This window comes from Sinocyclocheilus rhinocerous, unplaced genomic scaffold, assembly GCF_001515625.1.
Source record: "Sinocyclocheilus rhinocerous isolate Xijiao unplaced genomic scaffold, SAMN03320098_v1.1 scaffold757, whole genome shotgun sequence".
NCBI classification, from domain to species: Eukaryota; Metazoa; Chordata; class Actinopteri; order Cypriniformes; family Cyprinidae; genus Sinocyclocheilus; species Sinocyclocheilus rhinocerous.
The window spans coordinates 1,494,117-1,514,056 of NW_015662957.1; the positions used below are offsets into that span (position 1 = coordinate 1,494,117).

At 37.8% G+C, this 19,940-nt stretch overlaps 1 protein-coding gene across 1 annotated transcript in view; it reads right to left on the reverse strand.

Annotated features, from left to right (window-relative positions):
• LOC107728602 (SLIT-ROBO Rho GTPase-activating protein 2-like) overlaps window positions 1–19,940 on the reverse strand; it is a 109,545-nt gene that overhangs the window by 20,617 nt on the left and 68,988 nt on the right. The window contains exons 5-10 of the mRNA XM_016538830.1: window positions 13,707–13,769; window positions 9,288–9,503; window positions 7,545–7,673; window positions 5,483–5,704; window positions 2,920–3,021; window positions 770–967 (exon numbers count right to left, since the gene is read on the reverse strand). Coding sequence (XP_016394316.1) covers window positions 770–967; window positions 2,920–3,021; window positions 5,483–5,704; window positions 7,545–7,673; window positions 9,288–9,503; window positions 13,707–13,769 — 930 coding nt within the window. The remainder of the gene's footprint in view (window positions 1–769; window positions 968–2,919; window positions 3,022–5,482; window positions 5,705–7,544; window positions 7,674–9,287; window positions 9,504–13,706; window positions 13,770–19,940) is intronic.

Here is a 19,940-nt window from a genome sequence, read left to right on the forward strand (position 1 = left end):
ATGCTGTGTGGTATCGGCGTTTGGTATCGGGGCATTTTAACGAGTACGAGTACAGGAGCCCAGTATCGTGCATCCCTACATGTAGCTATATATATATATATATACTTATATACACACACACACACACACACACATATATATATATATACATATAAATATATATAGTTAATTGAATAATAAATAATATTATTTTGGGGGGTTTTGAACTAGATGTTTGAAACCATCATTCAAAAACTACTGATATAGAAAACAAGAATTTATTTAACAGTTTTTGTTTTTTTAAATCCTATACTTACTGAGTTGACAACAACATCCCCATGTGACCCCTGTCTCCCTTACAAAGTTGCCGCAAAGTGCTATTAGTGGCTCCCTGGCCATTGCTATACTGCTGCTGCTGTGTTCTGGGTATTTTGTAAATGTGTCTGGAGAACATACTCCTCTGTAATTTTATTTGTCGAATTACAATGTAACACAGTTTCAGCTGTCTACAAACAAGCACAGATCAATGAACAGCAGTCAACTGCAGCAGTCTCCTCTAACTGCTGTCTTTTCAATCAAAGGCTTCTTAAAAGACTCTGATAGAGTAGAAAGGACATTAAGCTGTATCTCAAACACTCAGTCTATTATCTCTCCCTTCATCACCCTTCCTTTCCCATTTCTCTTTCTATCCTTTCATGCCCCCAGCTACAGATTTCCCACTGTCCAATCCTCCACACCCTTTCTTCAACCCTGTATTAAACTGATTTCTCTCCTTCTCCATCTCATTTACCGTGAAGTAGAACTGTTCTGTCTCCTGCTGGTTGGCTCGTCTCTTGGCCAGGCTGGGTTTGCTCATGAAAGATTCAGACACAGTGGACTTGACCGACTCCATCGAGTTACTGTGGTGGAAGCAGTCAGTCACATCAAAGTCCTCAATGGTCACCATGTCCTGGATGGTTTGTAGAGTGGCCTCCATCGTCTTCTTTACCTGGAAAAAGAGTATGTACATTATAGTTGCTACATGTCGGCAATATTACTACGTACAAAATACACGAGTGAAATGAAGCAACAGCAATTTCTTCTGCTGTAATCACTTGATCAAGATTTCATTTTACAGACTGGTGCACTGCATTAAATCATTTTCTTGGTTGTAATTTCTGTCTTGTTTTCCATTAAATGCATCCAAACATCCTTAAAAGAACATAAGGAACAAAATTGCATATGATATTAAGATTTCTTAATGTCTTGAATTAAGTTTGTTTCTCAGACCACTGGCTAATTGATTTTTATATTATTCATGAGAATAGCTTCACTGCATTTTGTTAGATTAATATTTTAAAGCAAGAAAAAAGATTAGGCCAACTTAAAATTTAATGCACTTCGAAGAAAACATTTTTTAAGGATGTTTAAATATGTTTACTGAAAAATGGGTCATAACACTAATTAAAGGTGCAATAGGAGATCTTGGAAAATGCTAACTTTAGCCTGATAGCACTGAAAGCGAACGTCCCACCCTCCCTGCAATCGCCGTCCAAAGCCACGCCCCCTGAACACATTTATGCTCACAGACTAGAGACAACATTACTACAATAGGCTAAATCAGGTTCCCAAATTCCAGCCCATGTTCCGAAGTGAAGTAAACTTCAACAGATTTCCCCCGCTCAGGGAGCAGGGAGCAATGAACACTGTGTAGGGATCATATCGATCGGAACACAGTTCATGCACGTAGCTCACTTCTAACGAGCTGGCGCGAGGACTAGATTAACCGCTGGGCTACATCATTGTGGATCGTCGGATCGGACAAAATTAATTAATAAAAAGACAGTATTAGTCATTATAATCCGTAATTATGTCCCCACTGGATGCAACGAATGCCTCGTTTATAATGGGTTTTCATGTTTTTAGCAGCATCATATGACCCCTTTAATGATTGCTATCGGGATCTGAAGAGACTTTCAACCAGCATAACAAAAAATGTTTCTGAAGACAATCACCTATTGCACCTTTAAGTAAATGTGTTTTTTCCATTGTCAGAAAAAACAAAGTTTTTGTTTTTAATATCACAAACGTCTGAGTGAAAGATATATTAAAAAAAAAAAAAAAGAACATGGAGAAAGTATAATGCTTTATTGAAACACTAACATTAACCCATTAACACTGTTACACTACCTCCCTAGTCCAACCAATTCTATTTAAAGGGGTCATATGATGCGATTTCAATTTTTCCTTTCTCTTTGGAGTGTTACAAGCTCTTGGTGCATAAAGAAGATCTGTAAAGTTGCAAAGACTAAAGTCCCAAATCCAAAGAGATATTCTTTATAAAAGTTAAGAGTCAGCCACACCTACCTAAAACGGCTCGTTCGAACACGCCCCCACATACCTACTTTCCGTCTCACGCTTGAGGTATTCGGCCAATCACAACGCATTGGATAGCTGGCCAATCAGAGCACACCTCGCTTTTTCAGACCGATGAGCTTTGTAAAAATCGACGCGTTTCAGAAAGGCGGGGCATAGAGGAGAAACAATAATGCACAGTATGTGGAAAATAATGTGTTTTTTTAACCTTAAACAGCATAAACACATTTCATTACACCAAATACACAAAATAATGTTCTTTTTAGCAGCATCATATGACCCTTTAAACCTTTTTTCCCCCACATTATCTGTTGATGGATTTCAACATAAATGTTTAATGGTAATGTTAAACAGAGCTACACTCTTATTGGTAGCTTAACATTTTATCAAATTAGCCATAATACTTGTCATAGGTTCGATTTAGACAAAAGTGCCTAATCAAAAACGCTTTTACTCAGTAAATGCTTTGACACAAAAAAAGTGCACAAAAACGTTTAAAGTTTGACAGATGTAATATAAGCATAAAGAATGAATGTGCACACATTTGTTGTGCACATTATATTTGTTGGACCATGTGTATGTCACCTCTTCATTCTCTATTGTCAGTGTGGACAGGCGGGACTGTAGCTGCTGGCATCTCTGGATCAGCTCTCCTTGCACGGGCTGCTGGGCACACAAATGTCCCACCTGAGGGAGAAAGACAGATGAAAGTGCTTGAGAACTTCAACAACAGAATGAAGGAGAACTAAAGCAAGTCCATCTCCAGCAGTGATAAAGCTGATGTCCCCATATGCTCTGAAGAATGGAGTGACCCGAGCAAGCCTCTATCTGCCTCTTGCTCACTCTCTTTCCCACTCTCTCTCTCTCTTTTTTGCCCATAACAGCTGGGGAACATCTGGCTCACTGTGGTCCACCCTCTCCCTGAGGGCTGAACACACGACAGGGCACACGTGCACTGGGGAAAACCAGCTGCTCTGTTCATCACACACATACAAACATCCAGGACCCCATGATGCAAGTTGGCTAATTACAAAAACATCAGCATAAAGTTCAGCATAGCAGAAAACATTGTTGATTGATTTCACAGAAAAAAATGTAGTACAATTAAAAATGTTAATGTTTAGTTTGAGCTGTAGTGTCAAATTTTTTCAATGCTAAAATACTTCCTTCTATCCCAGTTTAATATTCACACTGTGTCTCTATAAGTTTGACTGACCAATGACAATGCTTAGAAAACCTTTTGTAAAAATCATTATGTTTGATTTGGTGACAATAGTGGCACAGGACTGACACAAAACAAAACAAAACAAAAAACTACAACTATTTTACTAATAAACAAACAAACAAATAAATAAATAAAATTAAGAATAAACAAAATTAATAAATAAAATAAAAAACTGATTTAACTGGCTGTTTGTAGGTGCTGTGGCATTAAGCACTGATACAAGTGGCAAAGAAAGAACACATCTCACCTTAAATAAAATAAAATAAATACCTGAACCAGTTGTGATATTTTAAGACACAAAATTCTGTAAGATCTGTCAGATAATACTGACAATTTCTGCATGATTCAATATATAAATTACAGCACCTATAAGGTTAGCAGTCAATTTGCCATATTAATAGAGAATAATATAAAACATAATAACTGGACAGTCTAAATGACAACCTATAATAATACAGGGCTGAAGTAGGGTTGTGACGGTGAGGAAATTTTCCCACCGTTTAATCGGCGTGTGACAACACCGGTAATACCGGTATCACCGTGGGGGCGGGGGCGTTACAATAGCTTGTAAAAGCTGCGTGCGCATTTTACTTTCACTTTCAAATAACGGCAATTCAGTGTAAAGCAATTGTTCGTTTTTAGTTCGTTTGAATTTCCCCTCTTTTCCTCGCTTTCCTTACCGGAAATAGGCTAAGTAAACATGTATAATATATAACCAAATAAATAAGAAACGTAGAACGTTTATAGTAAGAAAAACTAGTAAGAAAGCTTGGAGGCACGGCATACACCTTGATGTAAAAAATTAACACAAAGTTTAAATAAAGTAAAAATCAGCAAACAATGTGGAACCAATTAAATAAGAAATTAATGTTTAAAAAAAACTTCCAAAATCACCTTAGATAAACGGCAAAAGTCAACAGGCTTTTCAAAATCCAAAATATTGCCAAACAGGCGCTTTTGCGTCTCGTTTCGTAACTAAATCATCCGCCATCGTCTTGTCTGTCTCACCTCACCTCGCTCTTCTTGTTAGTCAGCTCGACTCACTCTCCTCACTGGATAAATTAAATCTGATCTGTGATGCGACTGTCGTTCGGCACGCTGCATTGAGCAGCCGCGTTCAGTTTTTAATTGTAGTGTCTGTTCTTTTACTGAACTAAATGATTTTTATTACTATAAAAAATCAAAACGACAGTGGGGGTCAGTGCCGCGGTGGGCAAGTGACATAACCGGTGTTGCGGCTTAACACCGTCAGCACCGTCTATCGCGGCAAGCCTAGGCTGAAGCAACTGTGGTTTCTTAGCAGGCATGTCAGTCACTATGCAACAATCTGATTGAGCAATGCTTCATTCCTCTTGAGGTGTCTGGGTTTGTTTGGACATGCAATGAGACGTAACAGCAGGACACATAGTCTCAGAGAGACAATGCTGATCGTTGTGTAACAGTACCGATTGGTATTTAGCGAAGCTGATTTCTTGATATCATCAAGATGTTTGATATTTTGGAGCAAAAGCACTTGGCATCAGTAAAGCTGCACTCAGTTGCCTAAGAATGTCTGTGTGTCATTGTTTACCCACATTGTGAGTCTGCTGTTGGTATATTGCTTGGGGCATGAAAATAATTAATGGTCTTGTACTGTATCGCGTACCTTGTCAGTGTCGTGCGCTTTGCTTGGCCATTTGTTGTGATAAACAGGAAAGTGTGTCCAGCTGAATTCAATTTGAGTTTTGTTAAACGAATAAAAAAGAAGCTTAGTTTACCGCGGAAGCGGTCGTGTGAAGACCGAAGAGTGTAAAGAACATTGACTCTACCGTTTGCTAAATGACTAAAAGTAAAAGTAAAGTAAAGTAATTACCATCACTGCATATTCCATTACTTCATTTCACCACTGTCATGTCATAAGCAATAATAATCACACCGACTGACCATATCACCCATGTGAGACTGGAAGTCGAAGCGCATAGGAGGGCAGAAGACGTTGTTGTAGGTCTCCATGAGCCTTTGCTTGTCTGCGTTGGCCTCCAAGTTCTCCGCAGCGTTCTCAATGGTCTCTAAACCACCGTGCTTGGAAGTCTCCACGTTAAACTCGGCCGAGAGGTAGGTACGCAGTGCACGGTTCAGGCTGGCATGGTAGCCCAGGTCACAGCACTGAGAGAGGGGAAAAAAGGGGGGCATTTGGTTGGTATTTTGAGCTGTGAATGTAAAAGCTGTGAATTGAGAAAGGCATTAAAATCCAGAGTAAAGCACAACATCTGTGAAATTGTACTTTTTAAAAAGTACTTTTTATTAGTACTAAAAATAAAATAATTAGTGATAAAATAATAATAAAAATATGCCCTCTGTACTCCCCCTGAAACCCATTTTCCTATTAACCCATGTGTGGTTAAAACTTCACTTCCATGCTCTGATTGCTTCAAATGAAGACCACTCAAACTAAATCCATCATTCACAGTTCCTCACTCACAAAGAGGACACCATGTTGCGTGGGCCCCTGTGTGCCGAAGTTAAGGGTAATACGGGGAGGAGATTTCAGCACTTTGTGGGTGCCTTATAAGGAGTCTGATGTTGATTTTGTGGGACAAGTGGGCCCTCTTGCGGAGCTCACACGAGGGGCTGCTACAAGTTTACCTTCAGGGTCACACTTGAAGAAAGAAGGCTGATGAGGCAGCATACTGTCAGAAGGTGTTACTACATTGTGGGACACTGTACATGGGCATATTTAGGGCATTACACTTAAACGCCCTTTTAGGGCTGCACAGTATACTGCAAATAAAAAAAGTACAGGGGTACGAAAAAGTTTGCCAGTGCTCACATGACAAGAAGGATAATGGGCTGTTTAACAAATTCTTAATGGTGGAATTTAATTACTTAATGATTATATTTTTATGCAAAAATGAATGAGATGACCATCATACGACATACGAATTTAAATTATTGAATTACAGAAGAAAAGTTTTGTGAGAACTGTTAAAAAGGACTTCATCAAAATTAAAATGTTAAGATTAATCACAAATTATTTACATACTGACAGTCCTAGTTTCATTTCATCAGCTGCCCTGAGCTTGTAATCTATACTGATACACCTGGCATTGCAAGTTTTAAAAACCCTTAGATCAAACCAGTTCAAACCAGTGTTGTTAAACTAAAACGATGAAAAAGACAGTAAAATCATACTGAAGATACTAAGAACTAAAAATATTACAATTTATACATGTATAAAGCTAGAAAAAATGACAAAAGCACTAATAGAAGCTCATTTTATGAATAAAAATATAAATCCACTAATAATACTAAAATAACATTGGTTTTAACAAGTTAAGCTTGACTGCATTATAACATCAAATGTGACCCTGTTCCACAAAACATCATAAGTAGCACGGGTATATTTGTAGCAATAGCCAACAATACATTGTATGGTTCAAAATTAGCGATTTTTCGTTTATGCCAAAAATCATTAGGTTAGGTTAGGTACTGATGTAGTGGAGCACGAGCCCGGGTCGCAAGCAGAGCAGCGCCACCGGAGTGAGATGTGCGTTCCCAGCATGCGGGGAGGATATTAGGATATTAAGTAAAGATCATGTTACATGAAGATATTTAGTAAATTTCCTACCGTAAATATATCAAAACGTAATTTTTGATTAGTAATACGCATTGCTAAGAACTTCATTTGGACAACTTTAAAGGCAATTTTCTCAATATTTAGATTTTTTTTGCACCCTCAGATTCTAGATTTTCAATTTGTTGTATCTCAGCCAAATATTGTCCTATCCTAACAAACCATGCATAAATGGAAAGCTTATTAGCTTCAGTTTAAAAAAATTGACTTGTTTTGTGGTCCAGGGTCACAAACATCAAAAGCTTTAAGAAGGAATATTTGTGATTTAGCTACAAAAACATTGTTGTAAACATTTATCTATAACAATACACTAGAAACACATGAAGATTCCTGAACTGGCTCTTTGGAGTGATGAGATAAAGGTGGACTTACATCTATGAGGTCAGACAGATCATGGATGTAGTATTTGAAGACACAGTTGTTGGTGGCCTCCAGAGCCAGAAGGTACTCATTCCTGGCCTTGTTGGCTTTCAGCTTGTTCTCAGTGTATTTTGCTTGCCGCTAAGAAAAAAAAAGTAAAACCAGGAGGATAAGACAATGGTTGAGAAACGGACAGATATTTTTTTTTCACAGTTCATAACAAACGCAGGCTTTAAATGTCAGTGTTTACTACTGTCACGCAACAAAACATCTTAAAGTCAAGCATAAAGTCATAGTATGGGGAAAAACATCTGTTTTAAAATTTTTGTGTAAAAACAAAAGTTTGGAATAGCATGAGGGTAGGTAAATAATGACAGACTTCTTTTTGAGCGAACAAAACCTTTACAGCGTACGTTAAACATGAGATCATGATGGATGGCATGTTGTTTAACTTCTACTAGCCCTCCCTAAATAGGCTCATGTTAGAGCTGCCACCACAAACTGTACTACATTTCCATCTGTAAATGCTGCTGGGGTGACCACAGGCACTCTCTAGTGGGACACACATAGAAGAGCTGCTGTTGGTCTTGTGGAAACAGAGGTGGCCCTGGAACAACCCAGCGATGATCCCATCAATCATTTCGTAAGTTGGTGGTACTGGACAGAGACGGTAACCAGAGGACTCCAGAAGAACAAAGACATGGATTGACAACAATATCTGGCCCAGACATGCTAATGCCTGCCCCCTGCCCCAATGTCATCTCATTACATCATCAAATGACATTCTACAACACAGTATATACAGTCATAGAGGAGCCATTCACTTGATGAATTAAGCTGCCTTTTAGTGCTTAGGATTACCATATCAAATTGGAAATTTCAGGAATTTTGCAGCCTGGAATCTCAGAGTGTATAATCAAGCCTTGTTTCACACTAAGTGTTTATTTTGTGATAATGACCAGCTGATTGAATTTTATGCTGTGTTACATTGCTACTTACAAATTAAATATGTAAAATGACAAGAAAAGACCATTGTTGGTCACCACTTGTGACTTCTCTCACTCTCTCTATATTACGTTTCTATGTAAATGTATATAAAATATAGTTTATAATATATTTAATTGACTATATTTTTAATTTATTATATATTTAATTAAATTAATTATAAATTAAATTAAATTAAATTAAATTAAATTAATCAAAATGATGACATGAAAAGCCCACTGTTGGTCATCTACAGTATTTTATTTTTATTTTTATTTATAATGAATATGGAAACACCATTGTTGGTCACCTATTTTATTATATTTTGTCACCTGTTTTAATTAATTTTCATTTTTTATGAATGCAGAATGGCGTGACCAATCAGAATCAAATATTTCAGAGTGTCGTGTGACAAGCATAGTATTATTTAGGCATGATAAGAATGGATTCCGTATCTGACGCATGATATAAATTAAACCACTGTCAACAGGTCATTAAAGCTGTCGAGGATCAGGTTAAGGACCCTCAACACCCTCTGGCAGTGAAGGCATCCTCTGTATCTCTCACCAGCTCATTGCTCCCTGTGCTCTGCATCTTTCAGCCTCTCTCTCTTTCCCATTTCCCTGAAATCTCCTTCCATCTGTTCATTCTTCTCATGCCCACGTTCACCTTTCCTCCACATTCTCTGTTTAAACTGTCCAAGAAACTCTGATTTCTCCTCTTTTCTCACCCCATCCCTTCTCATTTGAACCCTCTGCTCTCTCTGCTCACCTTCTCCTTCATCTTCTCGATTTTCTTGACGGAACTGCGGCGCACATGTTTCTCCTCGATCTTGATGTTTGTGAGCGAGTCGGGCGAGCGCGGGGTCTGCCTGTCCTCATGTCGGACGCTGCGGCTCATCTGTTTCTCCTCCTGCTTCTCTGCCTCCTTCAGCTTGCTTTCAGCATTGATGCTGTCCATGTTGTACATGTGATAGGTCTTCATCACCTGTGCAGTAAAGAAAAGGAGGTTAAATGTGCATGAAATCGTAGATTAGACAGAGAAAATGCATCATGCTCTGTAGGGCTGCACGATAAATCGCATGCGATATTTAACGCGCATCCTGTCAGAAAGCCGGTTCTGTACAGTGATGTATGTCATTGAAATGTGATGAATTGGATTCTGCAAAGAAATATATGGAAGCCTGCTTTTTTGCCACAGGAAAAATAAATAAATAAAAAAGGTAATTTTGACTTTTTATCTCACACTTTTTTTGTGTGCAAGATTTCTAATTGCAACAAACTCAATTTCCAATATTTTTCTGTAAATAAAATACATTTTCCAATAAATTCTGACTTTTTTCATCAGAATTGCAAGAAAAAAGGTCTGAATTGTGAGGTATAAACTCAGAATTGCAAGACAAAAGTATGAATTATAAGATAAAAGGTTGTAATTAATTACCTTTTTTTTATCAAGCTTTCAATCAAGCTTCCATATAAACGGCAGTACAAACAATTGAGCATAATTAACTATAAATATTTTTCAGCATGACTCTGATTTTGGCGTATGTGTCATGGTGTTTCTTCTTTTTTTTAAATAAGGATCATGTGTCAAGAATACATGTGGCAAGAACTGGGCTGAAAGAGGAGAACACAGTTATTCACATAACAACCAACTAAAAAAACAGGCCCAAAATCATTCACACAAATGCTTTTTACTCACAGTCAGGCATGCAATACCTTTTTAGCTCAATGTGTTTGTATAGGCAGAGAGGCAACGGGACAATGACTTTCCATTACAAGGACTAAAACTCTAGCAGAGCCGCTATGCTGAAGAAAATCCCATAATCTAGCCTAATTTATTATCCCTTATTGCTTATTCCTTGTACCGGATCAGTTTAAATTACAGAGGAAGAAAATGCACAGCACAGATTTATTACTTTGGGTGGACTGCAAACAGAAGTCATATACTGTAAATAGCATACTCTATCATACACTGTAAAAATTAAGTTTTCTTTCTTTTGAAATAAAAAAGTTTGATGAAAACATCCTGAACACTTCCAGAAAACAAAACTTCCTTCTAACATGGCCAATCATGTAAATGTAGATGCAAAAACACCTCATTCCGAAGTTTCTTACAATAGCTCATTGAATACATTAACATAATTTCACATCAAAAAATTATTCTGTGTTCAAATCTTAAACACCAGAAAAAGAAACAAGAGTAAAATGTGGGAAAGTTGTTATATATAGGCCTATAATGTGTTATATAAATACTAAAATAGATTAAATAAATAAGAAATTATTATTTATTACTATTCCATAAAATAAAATTACAAACATTACAAATCGCAAGGAACATCTAAAATTTTATGACCCCTATAAAGAGCAGTTTATGTCTAAGTCCAATGAGAGGCTATGGTGAAAGATCTGTATCATCTGTGACTGTTGCCAATGAATGGAAGACACCACCAAGCTTAATAGTTAGCATTCAGCAGATGCTAAATTTGGGAATGGGATTGAAGGGAGGATCTCATTCCAAACTTCTGCTCCTTTGAGAGGAATGTAACAGAGTGACGCCATTCTTGTGCTTGCAATCAAACACACTGCCAAGACCGGAGAGATGATACCAAGCCATCGCTCGCTGTCTGTGAGAGAGAAAACTAATGGACTCCATTTCCCTCCATTTACACTGGCTTTCATGAGGGTGTCAGCCTCCATGATGGGCATAATAAATTTAATAAGCTCTTTGCAATGTCATCATTAATAGGAAACACTTACAGGAGGAATTTGGCAAACATAAATGTGGGCGGCTCTCAATGGCCTTTTCTTGCTCTTGTAAAGTGCAAAGAAGCATCAGGCTCTTTTCCAGTTTTTAAAGGAAAAGTTCACCAAAAATGTATCACAGAAGAAAGTTTTGGATCGACACAAGGGTGAGTAAACGATGACAGAATATTCATTTTTGGGTGAACTACTGAACAAGCCACCGTTGAGCTTATAAAAAAAGAACGCTAAAGATTGTGAAGAGGAAACTCAGTTCATCACGTTTTTCACCATTTTCGGCCCTATGGGGTTCCTCTCTGATCCAAAAGGCTGAGATAATCATCATCAGCTTTTCCATTCATTCTTTCCTTTCTTCATATAAAGCACAGATGTCACTAAAAATGGTGCCAGGTTTATTTTCATCATCCTTAACTCTTTAATTAAAGGATCTGCTAAATTTTTATGGGGTATTGAAATGGGTTACAGTCATTTCCCAGGAGAACATGTGTGGATGTGTACGGGGGGGAATCTAGTCGCCATTCAAAGAAAGCCAATATCACGGGTCCTCCTTCTACCACATTTGAGCCCAAAACACCCCACCCTGAAAACCCTAAACTATTCCTTCCTCCCCCACAAAAATGAGGAATACAAAAATATGTGGACAAACACAAAGGCATTTCTAATTTAATTTCTTCTCCCAGTAAAAATAAAAGCTTGAAATTATTAGGATTATTTAGCTGCGGCACTAGGCATATATGCATGGAAGCCTTGTGCAATACTGTGCTGTGTATCAGAAAGCAGCACTCCCCTAATACAGCAGGATAATAACATGACTTGCAATCCACTGAATCATCCCTGAATTTTCCGTGCACCATTGCTAATTTCAGCACTGCCGGGGATCATGGGTCTCTGCGGTGGTATGGATACTGCAACGCTAAGTCTATAAAACAGTAATCATACTGCCACTGAGGGTTAAAACTGAGGTTAACTGCCATTGAAGGTTTTTTCGTTCTAAAATTTAAACACTGAAGGAGTTCCCGATAAGCCACTTTCCATAAATAGGGTACATGTTGGTATCCCACTTCTCCACTACTTTTAATAAAGCATAAAAGGCACAAATCTCATGTTGTTATAGTGACATAATTAGATGTTACGTAAATCATCACTTAAAATTAGCATAGTATCAAAATGAGCTAGCATTAAACACATTGCTGTCTGTATTCATCAAGCTCAACCATTCAACCCTGTTACCAATCTTATTGTAAAAAAAAAAATGATCAAGCAAATTTATGGAACTTATTTATTTTACATTTGGTCTATCTGATTTCAATAATATAATATAATATAATATAATATAATATAATATAATATAATTTGATTGTCTTCCTGAGGTTGGCAATCAACATTCATCTCCATTTATTATTAACTATAAACGAACAGTTTTTGTTAACCGTTTCATTAACAGATGAAGTAAAATAAAAAATAAATATTACATGAAAAAAAACTTTAATAAAAAAACCTACTAAAATGACTGATTTCTGAAATAAAATGAATGAAGCTAAATAGAAATATGGGTAACACTTTACAATAAGGTGTAATTTGTTAACATTAGTTAATGTATTAACTAACATGAACGAACAATTAACAATACATTTATTACACTTTTATTACGCTTTTATTACACATTTGATCATCTTTGTTTATTAATGTTAGTTAATAAAAATACAATCGTTCATTGTTTGTTCATGTTAGCTCACAGTGCATTATCTAATGTTAACAAACATAACTTGTGATTTTAATAATGCATTAGTAAATGCTGAAATTAACATTAAACAAAAACAACAAAAAAGACAAAAGCACCTAACAAGCAGTCAGTCTGCATGCCAGCAGGTTAGATTCATTGCTGACTGACGACTATAATTACCATCATTCACTGCTTGTTCATACCCCCTGTCTTACTAAGAAATTACAAGGACTGCCTGGTAAGACATTGTTTTGTTCACATACACACAAACCTATTTCAAGGCACATAAACATTAAACGGTTCCTTCTAGGCCATTTGGAAACAACAATTCGCACACACCCTGTAACACAACCACACACAGGGGGGCACACAGTGACTAAAAGCTCTCAAAATATTTTCAACAAGAAGAAAAAGCAACTATAGCCAACCCCACACCTCAAAAATACTGATTGGACTACAACCACAAGAGACCAAAATAACCACTCGACTGAAGCAGAGACTCGATGCCTCATCAGTGCAGAAGGCTGACGCAGAGGAACCAAAGATATTAAGAGAAAGAAACTGAGGATTCATGCACTCTGTTTTGTTTGAAAACTGAAAGTGACAAACAGATAATGAAACATGGAAAAACTGAATAAAGATGATAGCCTCAGATTTAGTGCTGAAAATAAAGTTATGCTCGACTATGCTGTGTTTGCATCTTACCGTGTACAACTCATTGAGGACCTTCATCAAATCCTCGTGCAGCTGGAGGCCCACTTCTTTACTCTGTAAGAAAAAAGAAAAAACATTAGTATAAAACAATAATGGTATAGATCATGATTCACAGTATTTTCCTGTTCTCTATTACAACTGATAATCCGTTTTGGGCTGTGAGCCCTGAAGCTGTCACTGTTGAACTGATGAGATGTTTTCTGCTCTTTCAGTAATGGAGGTCATCACCAGCTTACTCAAACACATCTAGTTCAATACAATCTCACCCAAATGGTCACATTATATTGGAACACTGCACACTGGGCCGGATTAACCATTCAGGCATTTGGGCACATCAAAAACGGGGCCGTACAAAGAGTTTTCAAATGGCGCACAATGGCCAAAGCCTCTTTTTCTGCTTGTATATTCTGTTTCAGTTGTAAATACGTCATATTATGGAAATAAAATGGGTTGAAACATCAATTTATTTATGACTTTAAAGGGAAAGTTCTACCCCAAAAATTCTGAGAGAACTATCCCTTTAAGTCACTAGCGTTGCTACGTTCAGTTACAATAGTTCCGCTTGCGCACTTGTCTAAAGGTTATACTTCTGTTTGAGCCATTTAACAAAACTGAAGTGTACAGACAATGCAAAAGTATTTTATTTCAATGAATGTCAAAAAGTGTGCAGCTGAACTGAAACTGGAAACCCTTACTTGTGATTTTGATAAGACTTCTTCTTAGAGACTGTGGAAAAAAGAGGTCTGGTAAACTCTGTGTGAAATGGAAATGGTGGTTTGCTGTTCTGGTGGATGCTGGATCTTGTAAGAGGAAGTTTGGGAATGAAGGCACAGCATGACATGAAAATGAAGTGCTTGCGAATTCAAGTCCAAACTTCAATCGCTGTGGGCTGATAACTTGGGAGCCGGCCAAGAAGATGTCTAGCATTCACTGAGGGCTTTGACTCAGTCACCCCTTCCCTATTCCCCACATTGAAATTTTTGTGGGTTTTCCTGTTTTTGAAGGTCTGAACGAGGCTTTTGCTGGCTGTTTTTGGACAGATGTCAACTAGCTCCTGAGTTCTTGAGGATGAGAAGTGATGGAAATTATGGAAGAGAAAAGAAATACGAGGCTGAAAGGAGATGAAGTTTGTGCATGGGCGTAAAAGACAAAAGGGAAGTTAAAGGGGTCATATGATGCGATTTCAAGTTTTCCTTTCTCTTTGGAGTGTTACAAGCTCTTGGTGCATAAAGAAGATCTGTAAAGTTGCAAAGACTAAAGTCTCAAATCCAAAGAGATATTCTTTATAAAAGTTAAGTCAGCCACACCCCCCTAAAACGGCTCGTTCTAACACGCCCCCACACTGTAAACCCGAACAGTACTACTAACTTATAAAGATTAAGAACACTGCAATTAAAGTCTGTTAAATCGTTGATGCAACTTATATGTGGAAATATTTGCATAATGCGGCCCAAATGTGCACGCAAAGAAAGAAGGCGTGGTTTCAGTAACCGCAGTTAGTGTTGAAGCAGCATGTCAGGGAGACGCTGTGTGTTTCTAGGCGAAAGCAAAAGCACTTTATTTGGCCTTCCGGAAGTAGATGCATTTAGGAATCTTTAAGATTACTTACAACAGAACAGCAATGCATTTTATGGACGACCGTTTCGTGAACCTAGGAGAGTAGGTAGTTCTGACTTTGCTATGACAATCTGGCGCTTCTGAATCAGCTACTGTTTTGTTATTAGTTTAAGTATTTGCTATTGACTGTTCAAATGCGGAGTTTTGCGCATCGTGTGTGTGTGTGCGCGAGCGAGCGAGAGCGAGAGAGAGAGAGAGCGCGAGAGAGCACATACCAGCTTCATCACTGTGTCTGTCACGTGACTCTGTTCCCCTTTCGGGCTCTGTCTTTACGTTTATTTTGAAAGATGAAGCTCGGCGATTATGGTAAGGGGCGTTACATTTCCGACGAGTGCTTGCTGTGTTCGGCCAATCACAATGCACTGGTTCAGCTGGCCAATCAGAGCAGACTGCATTTGTCGGAAGGAGGGACTTTGTAGAAAACGAAGCGTTTGAGAGAGGCGGGGCATAGAGGACCTACAATAACGTACAGTATTTGAAAAATAATGTGTTTTTTGAACATTAAAGCATGTCAACATACTCTGTTACACCAAATACACAAAATAATGATCTTTAAAATAGCATCATATGACCCCTTTAAGGGTGAAAGAGTGAAATAGAGAGAGTGTTCACAAACAGTCAATCTGTCAATCTTCACAGAGAGTGATCGTCAAGTCACACAGTTCCCTTCATGTTCCATCCAGGATGGAAAGACTGGAGTTCATTTTAACCCTTTGAAAGCTGAGATGGATGAGTAGGCTGTGGGGAGGCGTCCCATAGGAGATCCCCTTTAGGAAGTCATTCATAATGGAGCTCTGATGGGTTTTATTTGGAGGCAGTGGACAGAGTAATATGTGAGAATGCACAAGAACACCCAGATTTAGAGCAGAGGATGAACTGCCTGTCTGGAGATGCTCACCTCACCTCTCTAAACATGTCTGAGGAATTTTGTCAAGCTGATTGAGCTCATAACTTGGCACTAAAATAAGACAAAAGTTCAAGACAAATGTTGCACGATGCCTTTCTATTGTATTGCATTCACTGGCTGCAGTCAAAAACAAATATATCTGTGTATATTAACAAACAAAAGAATCTTAGAATCTATAGATTTAATTAAATATATTTCATACAAATATATAACATATAATCGAATTGTTATTTACATTTTTCAAATAGTTATTTTTATTTTTATTTATAATGATGTAAAACAGTTCATTTATGCATATAATTCTTTAAAATGTATTTCAAATATAAATATAAATAACACTGCTGTACAATGTCAAAGTTCCATCCACTTGACTGAAGGCCAAATTACTATAACGAGCCTTTATTGTATTAAGGTGTAAAAGATGCCAACAAAAACACTTTTTATTGAATTAAGGCATAAAATGAAAGAAAATTATACATCTGGTTTATTTTTGACGTGCATGGTGGCCTTGAAGTAAGGCATATTTTGTGTAAAAGTTCAAAAGATAATTTCCACATATTGAAGTGCATTAGTACTAGAAAGTTAATCTATTTGTCAGTGGAGACTGAAGAAAGAGGAAAGGGGAAAAAAACTTTGTTAATCTTTTCTTAATTTAATCACAAATGCACATAATTAGCAACCATAATCTCACGAGGAAAACAAACATAGACATATGAGCTCTTGTTCCAGGGATTCATAAACCCCAAAACAACCGCTCAAGCTATAAATGGCTGGTGCAATAACATCATTGGAAGCAACCTCAGACCAGTAGATTTCTCCAGTGGAAAGGCCTAAAAATACCTCCAAAAAACATCCAAATACTTTATTTATGAGAACGTTGTCCCATTACATTTTCCTGTCATGTGTGAGCGTTAAACTGAAGGTGTGGAAGATGGTTCAGAAGCATACGGTCTCCCCAGCTGACGTCTGTAAGCTCATTTGTGCTGTCTCCAGTCTGCCCTGCTGGTTTCCCTAATTCAGACCAGTTCAATAAGGAACATTTGATGGATTTATTCAGCCTGCTCTTTCTATTAGGAGTGTTAGGTCTAAGCTACTTCTTTCCACTTCTTCTTGCTCCGCCTCTCACAGACACACATAACACTTCCCCTCTAAGCAGCATTACATTCCCGCGGTGAAATGGATCTTCAGGAGTGCGGTCGGAGCAGGCAGAGCTGCCTTCCTCCATCTGCTTGGAGACACACTCCAAAGACAACACAAAAGAGCCCCAAAAAATGGGAGTAAACTATTGATTTTCCATGAAGGCCTCTATAAATCTATTAGACAACAGGGGAGAGGCACTGGGACGGGAGGACATGGATTTATGAGCCGTAATGGTGAGATGCACTTGTTAAATGAAAAAGATCACACGTTTGTCTGTGAGCTTGGCAGGAGATTGGTTTTAGTTCTGCACAAATCTGTCAAAGAAGCATCACTTTGGGGTGTGTGTGAAGGGGATTGGTTTACTGGCACTCAACATCAGTCACATGTCAAAGGACTGTTGATATCAGCGATGATTGTTCTTGCACCTCTGCTACTAATTCCCCCAATAAACAAGAGCATGTAGTTGAATTGATGAAAATCTTTTGCCTTGATGTAAAAAAACAAAACATTGTGCTTGTATTCGGAGTGATCAGAGCTACTTCAGTGGAGAAATGCTTGAAAAATCTTAAGTCCATAACATGAATAATGTTTGTTGGTTGGAGTCCAAAGCACAGCCAATATTCCAGAGTCTATTTTCTTTTCCTACTAAAGAGAAATCTTTTCAATTTATTTTCATCATAGCTAGTGTTAGTGGCACTAACTGAGTCGCCAAAGAGGTTTTCCAAACACGTCTACACCAATATTAAAATTCTGGCCGATACAGATAAGCCAATAATTATTTTCATAATAAATAACAAATATTCCACATACTTCTGACCAAATATATTAAAAATCAAACACTCCCAATTTTAAAAAATAAATCGTTTTAAACTGTAAAGCTGAATTTACACATCATAACATTCAAATAGAAAACTGTAATTTTTAATTGTAATAATATTTTAAAATATTCCTGTATTTTTTTTATGAAGACTTTGTTCCAAAAACATTGTCTCTCTACTATTTACTGCCACATTTGATAAGGTAGAAAACTGCTTTACAATCTTTTTATTCTTGCTCATGAAAATATGTTTAAAGGGGTTCTATTATGCTTTTTCACTTTTTTAATTTTAGTCAGTGTGTAGTGTGTATGTTTGGGCATAAAAAAAGCGCGACCGCCTGAAACGCTGTTTTTTTCACCACCGTGGCCAAACGTCTTTGTTTGGGCTTCCGAAAGCGGATGATGTCAGGAAACAGTGGTTGCAATTTCTTTTTTAACTCTGTCCCTGAGCATTATAACCCCAATTTGCTATTGTGTGCTGCGCATTTTACTGAGGACAGCTTCCACAACACGAGGGAGTACAGTGCCTGCCGGATTCGCCAAAAAGCTTTTGTTGAAAGACGGAGCAAGGGGCGTGGCAGTACTGAAACACCGTCTAAGCTGTTCGCCAATCACAACGCACTGGGACAGCTAACCAATCACAACACATTTTGTTTTTCGGAAGGCGGACCTTCATCAAAGCCGGAACTAATCGAGCCGTTTGTGCCAGGATGGGGAGAAAGGTATTTTAATAATGTAAATTATGTGAAAAATAATGCGTTTTTCGAACCACCAAGCATGAGAGCATGTTCTAGTACACCCCCAAAACAAAATCAAGACTTTGTAAAAGAGCATAATAGGACCCCTTTAAATGTAAATTAATTAATTACATATCACATTATATTAGAAGCTTAAAGTGGTCAAATTAAATTGCGCGACGTTTCTCATCATGCACTGATTAAGGGGAACAGGATCATCCAACATTTCTAGGGGTGCTCCGATCATGATTTTTGAGGCCGATCACCGATCGCTGATCACAGAAAGCAGTATCTGCCAATACTGACGCGCCGCTCCTGAACGCACTGCCGTGTGCAATGTGAATGCTTTAATCCATTAACATGAGCGCGGAAAAAATACGCCCGAACATACCACGCACTGCAAACAGAGTAATGTGAACCTGGCATTATGTGTGTGCGCTGCAAGTGTGCATGAGGGGAGAAAGGTATTTTAATAATGTAAATTATGTGAAAAATAATGCGTTTTTCGAACCACCAAGCATGAGAGCATGTTCTAGTACACCCCCAAAACAAAATCAAGACTTTGTAAAAGAGCATAATAGGACCCCTTTAAATGTAAATTAATTAATTACATATCACATTATATTAGAAGCTTAAAGTGGTCAAATTAAATTGCGCGACGTTTCTCATCATGCACTGATTAAGGGGAACAGGATCATCCAACATTTCTAGGGGTGCTCCGATCATGATTTTTGAGGCCGATCACCGATCGCTGATCACAGAAAGCAGTATCTGCCAATACCGATCACCAATACCGATCTTTTTAAAGCCTTCTTTCTATAACTTATAACTATTTATAGTGATACTCCAATCAGGATTTTTAGACATTATTCAGGGCCTGAATTTCATTTTTGAAAATGGGGGAAATTCCCCTCTTAGGTGACTCTTGTGAGAGGGGAAGCACCTTTCACACAGGAGTCCGCTACTGATCCGTGGCTGTTTACCACAAACACAACATTTATCCATTA